Raw genomic sequence first — 15,000 nt, forward strand, 5'->3', positions numbered from 1 at the left:
CTACAAAGAGACACAAAATGACCACAAAGAGACACAACATGACCACAAAGAGACACAGAATGACCACAAAGAGACACAAAATGACCACAAAGAGACACAAAATGACCACAAAGAGACACAAAACGACTACAAAGAGACACAAAATGACCACAAAGAGACACAGAATGACCACAAAGAGACACAAAATGACCACAAAGAGACACAAAATGACCACAAAGAGACACAAAATGACCACAAAGAGACACAAAATGACCACAAAGAGACACAAAACGACTACAAAGAGACACAACATGACTACAAAGAGACACAGAACGACTACAAAGAGACACAAAATGACTACAAAGAGACACAAAACGACTACAAAGAGAAACAACATGACTACAAAGAGACACAACATGACTACAAAGAGACACAAACTGACTACAAAGAGACACAAAATGACTACAAAGAGACACAAAACGACTACAAAGAGACACAACATGACTACAAAGAGACACAGAACGACTACAAAGAGACACAAAATGACCACAAAGAGACACAGAATGACCACAAAGAGACACAAAATGACCACAAAGAGACACAAAACGACCACAAAGAGACACAAAATGACCACAAAGAGACACAAAATGACCACAAAGAGACACAAAATGACCACAAAGAGACACAAAATGACCACAAAAAGACACAGAATGACCACAAAGAGACACAAAATGACCACAAAGAGACACAAAATGACCACAAAGAGACACAAAACGACTACAAAGAGACACAAAATGACCACAAAGAGACACAAAATGACCACAAAGAGACACAAAATGACCACAAAGAGACACAAAACGACCACAAAGAGACACAAAACGACTACAAAGAGACACAACATGACTACAAAGAGACACACAATGCACTTTTCTGCATCTAATTTCAGAACACAACACAATAACGTGCTTCCTGGACAGCGGCGCAGCGGGAAAGGATACAGAAACTCTCTGTGGAGGACACAGCCAGCATCCTCCAGGGGTTGTCTCGGTCGGGATACATGCTGAAGAACAGCTGCAACCAGAAAACATTCATCAGCTGATTATTCACTGCGTCCACAGTTTCTACAAGAGACATCGAGATGCTGAGAAATAAGGAAACAAAACAGATACTGGAAGGGAAGTAGGGAAGTGTGCATTTAAATTCCGTCCTGTTTGTTTATGAGAGTTTAAATCTTCTCATCTCACTCTCTGAAAGCAAATAAACATATTTCCAAATGCGTCCAACTATTCATTGAAGATAAATAAATAAGTCATTAAATTTAAAGATATGATGCTTTTGTGTTATTAAACCTAAAGTGTCAGTTTCTCACTTACGCTGCAGAGAACCACGAGAGTGAACATTGTGGCAATTTTGGACATTTTGAAGCAGCATCTGAAAAGACGAGAGAAAGCAGATAAATCAAGACAATGAAATAGAACAATAGTCAGTATAATAGTGGTATCCAACCTAGAGGTCAGGAGGTCGCGAGATGAATCCAAGGAGTCCCGAAATTCTTACCAGTTTATGAAATAATGAAAAAACACAGAATTCTATTTCTTTTTCTGGACTTTTCTCTAATTTTCTGTTTTTTTCTTGTTAAATTCCAGCGACGTGGAGTTTAAATATTAAATACATAATATTAAAAATGATGTAACATTAGCAGGAATAGCATCGTCCTGATTGGAGGACTAAGCTGTCAGTGAATCTCGTCATGATGCTACCTGATGGTTTACCTGACACATTCACGAGTTTCACACGTGAAGGAAAAACGCAACTTTGCTGAACGTGAGAACTTCTCAACAAAGACAAAAACATCAAACCTTGTTGGTCATTCGAAGACTCGGGAAGTGTCTTGTGATGTTAGCTAAACACAATCTGTTCTCTCACAACTAACGCTGAACTGAAGCTAACGTTGGTCTGATAGCAACATCACAATAAAACGTTGGCGTTGTCACGCGACATTCCTGCAGCTACGTTTCAATGTTGATCGCAATTTTTTAATTTTCATTACGGTAAGACCAACTTGACTTAGTTTGACCTCTTCAGGTCTCTTAAAGAAAGTAAAATCAAAACTAAACAAAAACATATTACGGGGTTTGGATAAGCACCAGTGAGCTTCCTACTGTCTCACTTCATGCTGCTGCTGAGCCTGAAGCTGAGGTTGAGGTTCTCCAGCGGGTCGCTCTTCTCCGAGGAGCTGGAGCGGGAGATGGACAGACTGGTGACCTCGCTGCCCAGCCGGAACCTCCTCTCCAGATCCGGAGAGCCGTTGTCCCAGGGCTCTTCCTCTCCAACAAAGCCGGGGTCGTGTAAGGTCATGTAGGTCATACTGGGGGAGAATAAGCACCGTCAGGCCTCTGGGCTCGCACCACTACAGCGGTGAGAACACTTTAGTATGAAGGACACCGGCTGTGGATGTAAGCTCGGAAATTGAAAGCTTACAAGGACAAAAACAATAACAAAGAGACACAAAATGACTAAAACTGCTTCAGTAAATCAGATGCACACTTTCACATTATGGAGCCCAAAGTGTTTTAAATGAATAAAACAAAGTTATAATAATCCTGTGAATACATTGGGTAAAATATGTTAATGTTGCAAATAAATTGTGAATTTATTTGAACTCAAACGTATTATTATAATATGTTATTCTTCTGTATTTCCCGTTTTATTTCATGTCGCTTTTCTTTATACAGATTCCTGGGACTCGCCCGATGTCACAAAGACTTTCTTCCTGCTTGAAACACATGAAAAGTGACATTATGAAATAAAAACAGACTTTTAAAAAGAGTATTTTGAATTCTACAATGAAATAAATGTCCAAAAAGAAAACTCCGAAACATTAGTAGTCAATGTTTTGAAGTCACATTTAATCCTAATGAGTTGCGCAATCATAAGTTATTAAACTTTTACATAAGTTATTGGTTAATTTACATATTATACACATTACAAACATTAAAGATATTATAAAACAAAATAAAATAATTAATTAATTAAATTTAAAAAAAGAAAGAGAGAGTATTATATGTTATTAATTATTCTGCAGTGTCACGTTTATGTATTTATTTAATATTGGGTGCTTTGGGCTTCCATAGTTTAATCGAAAGCGTGAGGAAACACTCACCTGTCATCCTGAGACAGTCTGAGCAGCGGCGACCGCTCCGTCAGGTTTGCTGAATTTCTTTTTCCTCTCAGAATATTGACCAAGCTGAAATTGTGCCTGAAAAAAAAAAATGCAATGAGTTAAAAAAAACCAAATGGCTGAATATAAATCTGTCCTTTGACCCCAGAAGAGAAGCCGTCAACTGTCCCGACACAGCTGTCAGACACCGGTGAACGCTGCTCGCCCAACCCCTTCGTCACCTACGGGAGGCAGCAAGGTGGGAGAGCAGCTGGTGACTCGACACCGGAGGAGATCATTACTGCGCCTTTTGCACACACACACACACACACACACACACACACACACACACACACACACACACACACCACTCTAAATATCTGTCTTCTGTACCTGTCCTAAAAATGGAAAACGCACATGCACGGAAAGTGGATGAAGGATTTTAGTCCTGAACTTCTGGATCTTAAGTTCTCAGAGAAACAAGCTGAACAAACGTTAGCGGCAGCCGAACAGCGTGCAGGAGAAACTCTGATGTTTAACCTTTGAACCAGAGAGAGGAGAACTCCCATGATGCACCGCTGCTGCACCACCACACCAAACTCCCATGATGCACCACCACACCAAACTCCCATGATGCACCACTGCTACACCACCACACCAAACTCCCATGATGCACCACCACACCAAACTCCCATGATGCACCGCTGCTGCACCACCACACCAAACTCCCATGATGCACCACAACACCAAACTCCCATGATGCACCACCACACCAAACTCCCATGATGCACCACTGCTGCACCACCACACCAAACTCCCATGATGCACCACTGCTGCACCACCACACCAAACTCCCATGATGCACCACTGCTGCACCACCACACCAAACTCCAGCTTTTCTTATTGTTTTACATTGTGTGTATTTAAATCTGCTTCTCGTTGAGAATCTTTTCACGTGAAAAGATTTTTAAAGGTTCTAATGGCGTCCTCTGGCACGTTATGAAAAAAAACACCAATCCTCTACTTCATCAAGCCCGCTGTCATTTCAGCAATTACGTTGAGACGTCATGGGAATCGTTATGTAATGGAACACCAACCCTCTGAGGCAAAACTGTTAGATGGAAATCTTTCTGAAATTTAAAAGGTCCCCCCTCGGCTAATCTTATAATCTTGAAGGGGTTTGGCGCTTCAACTCAGCAGTAAGAATTTCTGTGGTGCATTCTGGTTAATTAGAGTATTTTTATGAGGAAATGTTAGTTTTTTAGGAGGTAATTCAGTCATTCCTAAAGCCTTGTGTTGACGTGTTTCAGGAGACACCGAACCCGCTGCAGACAGTCGGGCGCTTTGATTCAGTGACTGGCAGATAAAGGAGAAGATTACATTAGGGAAATCTGTCACATTAATCCTCTTCCATACTCTTATACAACTATAAAGAGATTTACGGTTTACTAATGTTTTCTCCCCTCTTCTCGCTCCGACACGACTCTGATCCCGTCCCCGAGATGTGACTTGGCACGGATGTTGTTCGGTCACACGTTACAGACGAATCTTTGAGGGATTTAGAGCCCAGACTCTGACCTCTTAGTTATACAGCGGTGTGAAGGGTCATTGTGATTAATATCTACCAATGGGAGTTAGGGCGTATTTTACAGGATGTGTTCTTTGTTTTACTGGCTTATTGTGTGACTTTGTTTCTTTGTATACAATGCATCGGTTTGCCAGGTTGCCAAGTTTACACGCACAACAGATACTCCAGTTTCTGGCCACTTGATGAATTTAAATCCAATATTAACTCCTTTTAGCTCTTTGTTTTGGTCTCCACTGGGCAGGTAGCGTACAGCGCCTCCTGCAGCTGGAACAAACTGCTATCACCAAAACACGCCAAGTCATTACGCATGTCATCACAACGCTTTTCCTTCTTTCTCACGAAGCAGCAATTTTTCGGAAGTCAGATGTCAAAGTATAAAGAGTCAGCGTATTTAATTCACTTTTCTTACACAACGTACATATTTCACTAACGTCGCAATGTCAGAAGTTACATAACAAATGTTCTTATTTCGAAACCACGATCTTTTCCTAAACCTGACTAATGAATTGAATTCACAACGTAAACCACGTAAACGCGTAGAGATGACACGCGCAATGTCCGTGAAAGAGATGTGCTAATTATGAGATCATGTTGGCTGGAAATGATGCAGCGGAGAGAGGGAACCAAAACAGCTGCAAGTCGCGAACTGTTAAACCAAAACAATGTGCTTAAAGACGCTAAAGCGCACTGTAGATCTGAGAGGAACTAAAGAGTTGGGGGTTCTGGGGGTTTGTGTCTGCGAGTTTTGATTGATCGAATGTGACATTTAACACATTTTCTTTTGACGTAGAAAAGACTTCTTTTCCACAAGGAGACGAAAGGAAAGTAAATTAGCATTTGTTTCTGTAACCTTTAAGTCCGATAACTCCGAGCTCTTTCACTCTCATCCTTTATGCCTCCGTTCAAAGCGCCAGACATCCTGACAGCTTCCAACACGGCGGCGTTCTGTCTGCTGAGGTTTGAGCTAATTGGCTGGAAGAATATTGTCAACATGTCAGATGCAATCATGTTCACATCTTTAATTACTGTAAACAGCAGGTTTCACTTTGTTATCACATTTCTTCTACTTCTTTCTTTTCATGTATTTATTGTCTATTAAAGTCTTAACTTGTGTGTGTCCAGTTCACATCTCTCTACGTGTGCTTTAACGTTTGATCCTCAGGAACTCAACGTTACATCCTGATTGATCCTCAGACATAAAAGAGAATTCATTGCAACAAAAAAAAACGTCAATCCAGATAATCCGAAGCACCGCAGGAGACGCACATGTGAACGCTCTTCGTCACATGGAACTTTGATTTAGTTCATGAAGCAAAGAATTCCTCAGTTTAATCCCAATAACATCACGACCACAGGTTTGAGATTAGCCCCCCCCTGAGTGACTGAGATACACACCCACAGCCACACAGACTTAGACCTGTGTGTGTGTGTGTGTGTGTGTGTGTGTGTGTGTGTGTGCGTGAGTGTGTGTGTGTGTGTGTGTGTGTGTGTGTGTGTGTGTGTGTGTGTGTGTGTGTGTGTGGGTGTGTGTGTGTGTGTGTGTGTGTGTGTGTGTGTGTGTGTGTGATTACGAGAAAATTACAACTTTTTCCAAGTATGTTCAGACATCTCCTGAAAAATGTAACACTCTGGGTCAGAAGAGAACGAGCAAAACCTTCAGCACCGAAGAAGTGAACGGCCTTTCTGGCCACAGACACACTGACATAATACAGACACACTGACATAATACAGACACACTGACATAATACAGACACACTGACATAATACAGACATACAGACACACTGACATAATACAGACACACTGACATAATACAGACACACTGACATAATACAGACACACTGACATAATACAGACATACAGACACACTGACATAATACAGACACACTGACATAATACAGATACACTGACATAATACAGACACACTGACATAATACAGACATAATACAGACACACTGACATAATACAGACACACTGACATTATACAGACACACTGACATAATACAGACATACAGACACACTGACATAATACAGACACACTGACATAATACAGATACACTGACATAATACAGACACACTGACATAATACAGACACACTGACATAATACAGACATAATACAGACACACTGACATAATACAGACACACTGACATTATACAGACACACTGACATAATACAGACACACTAACATAATACAGACACACTGACATTATACAGACACACTGACATAATACAGACACACTGACATAATACAGACATAATACGACACACTGACATATACAGACATACAGACATACTGACATAATACAGACACACTGACATAATACAGACATACAGACACACTGACCATAATACAGACACACTGACATAATACAGACACACTGACATAATACAGATACACTGACATAATACAGACACACTGACATAATACAGACATAATAACAGACACACTGACATAATACAGACACACTGACATAATACAGATACACTGACATAATACAGACACACTGACATAATACAGACACACTGACATAATACAGACATAATACAGACACACTGACATAATACAGGACACACTGACATTATACAGACACACTGACATAATACAGACACACTGACATAATACAGACACACTGACATAATACAGATACACTGACATAATACAGACACACTGACATAATACAGACACACTGACATAATACAGACATAATACAGACACACTGACATAATACAGACACACTGACATTATACAGACACACTGACATAATACAGACACACATGACATAATACAGACACACTGACATTATACAGACACTACTAATACATAATACAGACACACTGACATAATACAGACCATGACATAATACAGACACACTGAAACATAATACAGACATAATACAGACACACTGACATAATACAGACATAATACAGACACACTGACATAATACAGACACACTGACATATACAGACACACTGACATATACAACCCAGGGACATAATACGACAACTGACATTAATACAGACACACTGACATAATACAACATATACAGCACATGACATAATACAGACATAATACAGACACACTGACATAATAAGACCACTGACATAATACAGACATCACTGACATAATACAGACACACTGACATAATACAGACATACAGACACACTGACATAATACAGACACACTGACATAATACAGACACACTGACATAATACAGAATACACTGACATAATACCGACACACTGACATAATACAGACATACAGACACACTGACATAATACAGACACACGACAAATACATACACTGACATAATACAGACACACTGACATAATACAGACACACTGACATAATACAGACATAATACAGACACACTGACATAATACAGACACACTGACATTATACAGACACACTGACATAATACAGACATACAGACACACTGGACCATATACAGACACACTGACATAATACAGATACACTGACATAATACAGACACACTGACATAATACAGAACACACTGACATAATACAGACATAATACAGACACACTGACATAATACAGACACACTGACATTATACAGACACACTGACATAATACAGACACACTAACATAATACAGACACACTGACATTATACAGACACACTGACATAATACAGACACACTGACATATACAGACATAATACAGACACACTGACATAATACAGACATAATACAGACATACTGACATAATACAGACACCACTAACATAATACAGGACCAATACAGACACACTGATCAGTACTACACTGACATTAATACAGACACACTGACATAATACAGACATAATTACAGGACACACTGACATAAATACCAGACACATGACATAATACAGACACTACTGACATTACTACAGACACACTGACATTAATACAGACCATTACAGGACACACTGACATAATACAGACCACCACTTGACCTTCATACAGACACACTGGCACATTAATACAGACTACACTGACATTATACAGACACACTGACATAATACAGAACATAATACAGACACACTGACATTAATACAGACACCCCACACTGACATAATACAGATTACACTGACCATAATACAGACACACGGACATAATACAAGACCATACTAACATGACATCACTAGACATAATACAAGGACACACTGACATCATACAGACACACTGACATAATACAGACCACACTGACATAACAGACACACTGAATAATACAGACACACTGACATAATACAAGATTACACTGACATAATCCAGGACACACTGACATTAATACAGACACACTGACATTAATAACCAGACAATCTACAGACACACTGAACATAATACAGACACACTGACATATATACAGACACACTGACATAATACAGACACACTAACATAATACAGACACACTGACATTATACAGGACACACTGACATAATACAGACACACTGACATAATACAGACATAATACAGACACACTGACATAATACAGACATAATACAGACATACTGACATAATACAGACACACTGACATACTACAGACACACTGACATAATAAAGACACACTGACATAATACAGACATAATACAGACAACTGACTATAATTACAGACATCATACAGACACATGGACATAATACAGACATAATACAGACACACTGACATAATACAGACATAAATACAGACCATACTGACATAATACAGACACACTGACATAATACAGACACCACTGACATAATACAGACTAATACAGACACACTGACATAATACAGACATAAGTACAGACACACTGGACATAATACAGACACACTGACATAATACAGACATAATACAGACACACTGACATAATTACAGACACAGACACACTAGACATAATACAGAACACTGACCATAATACAGACATAATACAGACACACTGACATTAATAACATGACATAATACAGACACACTGACATAATACAGACACACTGACATAATACAGACATAATACAGACACACTGACATAATACAGACACACTGACATAATACAGACACACTGACATAATACAGACATAATACAGACACACTGACATAATACAGACATAATACAGACATACTGACATAATACAGACACACTGACATAATACAGACATACAGACACACTGACATAATACAGACACACTGACATAATACAGACACACTGACATAATACAGATACACTGACATAATACAGACACACTGACATAATACAGACATAATACAGACACACTGACATAATACAGACACACTGACATAATACAGACACACTGACATAATACAGACATACAGACACACTGACATAATACAGACACACTGACATAATACAGATACACTGACATAATACAGACACACTGACATAATACAGACACACTGACATAATACAGACATAATACAGACACACTGACATAATACAGACACACTGACATTATACAGACACACTGACATAATACAGACACACTGACATAATACAGACCACTACATAATACAGACACACTGACATTATACAGACACACTGACATAATACAGACACACTGACATAATACAGACATAATACAGACACACTGACATAATACAGACATAATACAGACATACTGACATAATACAGACACACTGACATAATACAGACACACTGACATAATACAGACACACTGACATAATACAGACATAATACAGACACACTGACATAATACAGACATAATACAGACACATGGACATAATACAGACATAATACAGACACACTGACATAATACAGACATAATACAGACATACTGACATAATACAGACACACTGACATAATACAGACACACTGACATAATACAGACATAATACAGACACACTGACATAATACAGACATAATACAGACAACTGACATAATACAGACACACTGACATAATACAGACATAATACAGACACACTGACATAATACAGACATAATACAGACACACTGACATAATACAGACACACTGACATAATACAGACATAATACAGACACACTGACATTATACAGACACACTGACATAATACAGACACACTGACATAATACAGACACACTGACATAATACAGACATAATACAGACACACTGACATAACACAGACATGTTTAAAGATGATACAGGAACCTTTAGCAGATAAGGAGCAACAATAAGATTTCATTTAGAATCGTCTTTCACGATTCTTTTAAATCAAATGAGCTGCTGTTTCCAGCTCCTGAGGGAAATCTCTCCTCTTGGGATGATCCCCAACCTTTTCCTTAAAGTCCTTAAAGTATAAACTCGTATAAACACCAAGAAGGTTTCACTTTTGATTAGAGGTTTTGGTTTCTTTGGTTTGTCGATCTCTTGACTCACTGACATTGAACCAAATTAAAGCGTAGAGCTTGTGAATAATCAATTAAACTCCAGCTAATGAGATATCTTATCACGAAGCACAATAAGAGAGCAGAACGTACCCGGCCTCCTGTCCAACGGGGACAAAGCCCTCCGTGTGGATGACACACTGCCCCGAGGGCAGGACCGCAGACTGCTTCTGGGCATCCCTCCTCTCCGAGATGTCCCGCAGGAGACGCAGCTCCCCGAAGTTTCCCGCCACGGCCTCCGGCGACCTCAGGCCGCTCCTGCCCTGATGGCCTTGGGCCGACGCCAGAGACATCTCCAGCTCCGTGTTGTTTTTGTTCTCCAAGTACATGGTGACACTGCTGGAGGCCAGAAGCACAGTTTAGATTCACGCTCACAACACAGGTCTAACACACAACTCACACAACGCACACACACAACGCACACACACAACGCACACAACTCACACAACGCACACACACAACGCACACAATACACACACACAACACACACACACAACACACACAACACACACACACAACACACACAACACACACAACTCACACAACGCACACACACAACGCACACACACAACACACACAACGCACAGCAACACACACAACTCACACAACACACACAACGCACACAACGCACACAACACTCACAACACACACAACTCACACAACGCACACACACAACGCACAGCAACACACACAACTCACACAACACACACAACTCACACAATGCACAGCAACACACACAACTCACACAATGCACAGCAACGCACACAACACACACAACGCACAGCAACACACACAACACACACAACGCACGGCAACACACACAACGCACAGCAACACACACAACACACACAACGCACGGCAACACACACAACACACACAACGCACATAACACACAGCAACACACACAACGCACATATTCTCTTTTAGCTCCGGTTTTGGTCTCCACCTCCTGAGGGAAATATCTGAGCGAACTACTTTGTCTCTCTGCAGAGGACATCGGGGGTTTTTGGAGCATTTCCACTGAAGACAGCTTCCTGCTGCCGCTTACGCTATGAGAGCCGTGAAAGTCAACCAAAACAGTAAATTTCCGAGCTGGAAAATCAAAACAATAAGCTGAAAGACACTAAAACAACGCTCCACAGAGCTGAGAGCAGCCGCAGAGGCTGGGCGGATTGATATCTAAATATCAATACGACAGAAACCTCCGTCTCGTTGTGAAGATGGATTGTAGAGTCAACAGGATCAGTTTCTCTCTTCTGCTCCGTATAAAGAGTAAACATGTCTGCGTAAACAACGTTACACTTCCTCCGACACCAAGAGTCTTTGGGGTAAAAAGATCGAGAACCGTTTCTAAACTAAAGGAAAGAAGAACGGCGGAGGATACTTTGTGTGTTGTGTGTGAATATGTTTGTACAATAACAATAATAAAAGATACGTGCAAGTGATTAAGTAAAAAACAAAGCAACAAGAGTCTCAGTCTCTGGGAGGCCGCCGTGCATCAGCTGACGGATGCACGGCGGCCGTGACGCCCAGCGGGACTTCAGAGGATGAGGTCAGCAGACGTGCGGCTGCATGAACTCTGAGGGATTATCGCTCACGTGAAAGAAACAGAGGCTCACGAGTGACATCAGAGCCCAAACGATTTGAAGCAATGTTTCCAGGAAAACTATTTTATTTCGATGATTATAACTTTAAAGTTGCACCATCGATTATATATTTATGATGAAGAGGTGAGAGATGAAGAGGTGAGAGATGAAGAGGTGAGAGATGAAGAGGTCAGAGATGAAGAGGTGAGAGATGAAGAGGTGAGAGATGAAGAGGTCAGAGATGAAGAGGTGAGAGATGAAGAGGTCAGAGATGAAGAGGTCAGAGATGAAGAGGTGAGAGATGAAGAGGTGAGAGATGAAGAGGTGAGAGATGAAGAGGTGAGAGATGAAGAGGTCAGAGATGAAGAGGTGAGAGATGAAGAGGTGAGAGATGAAGAGGTGAGAGATGAAGAGGTGAGAGATGAAGAGGTCAGAGATGAAGAGGTCAGAGATGTAGAGGTCAGAGATGAAGAGGTCAGAGATGAAGAGGTGAGAGATGAAGAGGTGAGAGATGAAGAGGTCAGAGATGAAGAGGTAAGAGATGAAGAGGTCAGAGATGAAGAAGTGAGAGATGAAGAGGTGAGAGATGAAGAGGTGAGAGATGAAGAGGTCAGAGATGAAGAGGTGAGAGATGAAGAGGTGAGAGATGAAGAGGTGAGAGATGAAGAGGTGAAAGATGTAGAGGTCAGAGATGAAGAGGTCAGAGATGAAGAGGTGAGAGATGAAGAGGTGAGAGATGAAGAGGTGAGAGATGAAGAGGTGAAAGATGTAGAGGTCAGAGATGAAGAGGTCCGAGATGTAGAGGTCAGAGATGTAGAGGTCAGAGATGAAGAGGTCAGAGATGAAGAGGTCAGAGATGAAGAGGTGAGAGATGAAGAGGTCAGAGATGAAGAAGTGAGAGATGAAGAGGTGAGAGATGAAGAGGTGAGAGATGAAGAGGTCAGAGATGTAGAGGTCAGAGATGAAGAGGTCAGAGATGAAGAGGTCAGAGATGAAAGAGGTGAGAGATGAAGAGGTGAGAGATGAAGAGGTGAAAGATGTAGAGGTCAGAGATGTAGAGGTCAGAGATGAAGAGGTGAGAGATGAAGAGGTCAGAGATGAAGAAGTGAGAGATGTAGAGGTCAGAGATGTAGAGGTCAGAGATGTAGAGGTGAGAGATGAAGAGGTGAAAGATGAAGAGGTGAGAGACAACACACACAACACACACAACACACACAACACACACAACTCACACAACTCACACACACACACAACGCACACAACGCACACAAACGCACACAACACACACAACTCACACAACACACACAACTCACACAACACACACAACACACACAACACACACAACTCACACAACACACACAACACACACACTCACACAACTCACACAACACACACAACACACAACACACACAACTCACACAACTCACACAACACACACAACACACACAACACACACACTCACACAACACACACAACTCACACAACACACACAACACACACAACACACACAACACACACTGCTTCTTAATGTCGACACTCGTCCACTGCCAGTAAAGACTGCAGCAGCAGGATTATAATGTTTTAATGTTCAGATTCATGTCTGAACATTCTTTACCCCCCCTGCTGCCCCCCCCCCCTGCTCCACATCACTATTTACATATTAGTTTATACAAAGCTTTTGTGGAGCAACACTGTACAAGAGTATTAACACGTAAAGCTTAAACACTAACACAAAGACCGCCAGTGTAACACGAACACACAACACACAACACACACACAACACACAACACACAACACACACCAACACACAACACACAACACACAACACACACAACACACAACACACAACACACACAACACACAACACACACAACACACAACACACACAATGCACACACAACGCACAACGCACACACAACACACAACACACAACACACAACACACAACACACAACACACACACAACACACAACACACACAACGCACACACAACACACACAACGCACACACAACACACAACACACAACGCACACACAACACACAACACACACAACAAACAACACACACAACGCACACAACACACAACACACAACACACACAACGCACACAACGCACACAACATATAACACACAACACACACAACACACAACGCACACACAACACACAACGCACAACACACACAACACACAACACACACAACGCACACAACGCACACAACACATAACACACAACACACACAACACACAACGCACACATAACACACAACGCACAGGAACTTCAAACATAACGACGACTGGAAGACAGAAGTGAAAGTTTTCTA

The 15,000-nt window shown here is 41.0% G+C and overlaps 1 protein-coding gene across 1 annotated transcript in view; it reads right to left on the reverse strand.

The window, feature by feature from the left end:
* Nucleotides 1-11,424, reverse strand: part of oca2 (oculocutaneous albinism II) — a 46,442-nt gene extending 35,018 nt beyond the window's left edge. The window contains exons 1-5 of the mRNA XM_029429522.1: nt 11,189-11,424; nt 3,143-3,238; nt 2,150-2,347; nt 1,353-1,410; nt 978-1,050 (exon numbers count right to left, since the gene is read on the reverse strand). Coding sequence (XP_029285382.1) covers nt 978-1,050; nt 1,353-1,410; nt 2,150-2,347; nt 3,143-3,238; nt 11,189-11,424 — 661 coding nt within the window. The remainder of the gene's footprint in view (nt 1-977; nt 1,051-1,352; nt 1,411-2,149; nt 2,348-3,142; nt 3,239-11,188) is intronic.
* Between the last annotated feature and the right edge of the window lie 3,576 nt (nt 11,425-15,000).

This window comes from Cottoperca gobio, chromosome 4, assembly GCF_900634415.1.
Source record: "Cottoperca gobio chromosome 4, fCotGob3.1, whole genome shotgun sequence".
NCBI lineage: Eukaryota > Metazoa > Chordata > Actinopteri > Perciformes > Bovichtidae > Cottoperca > Cottoperca gobio.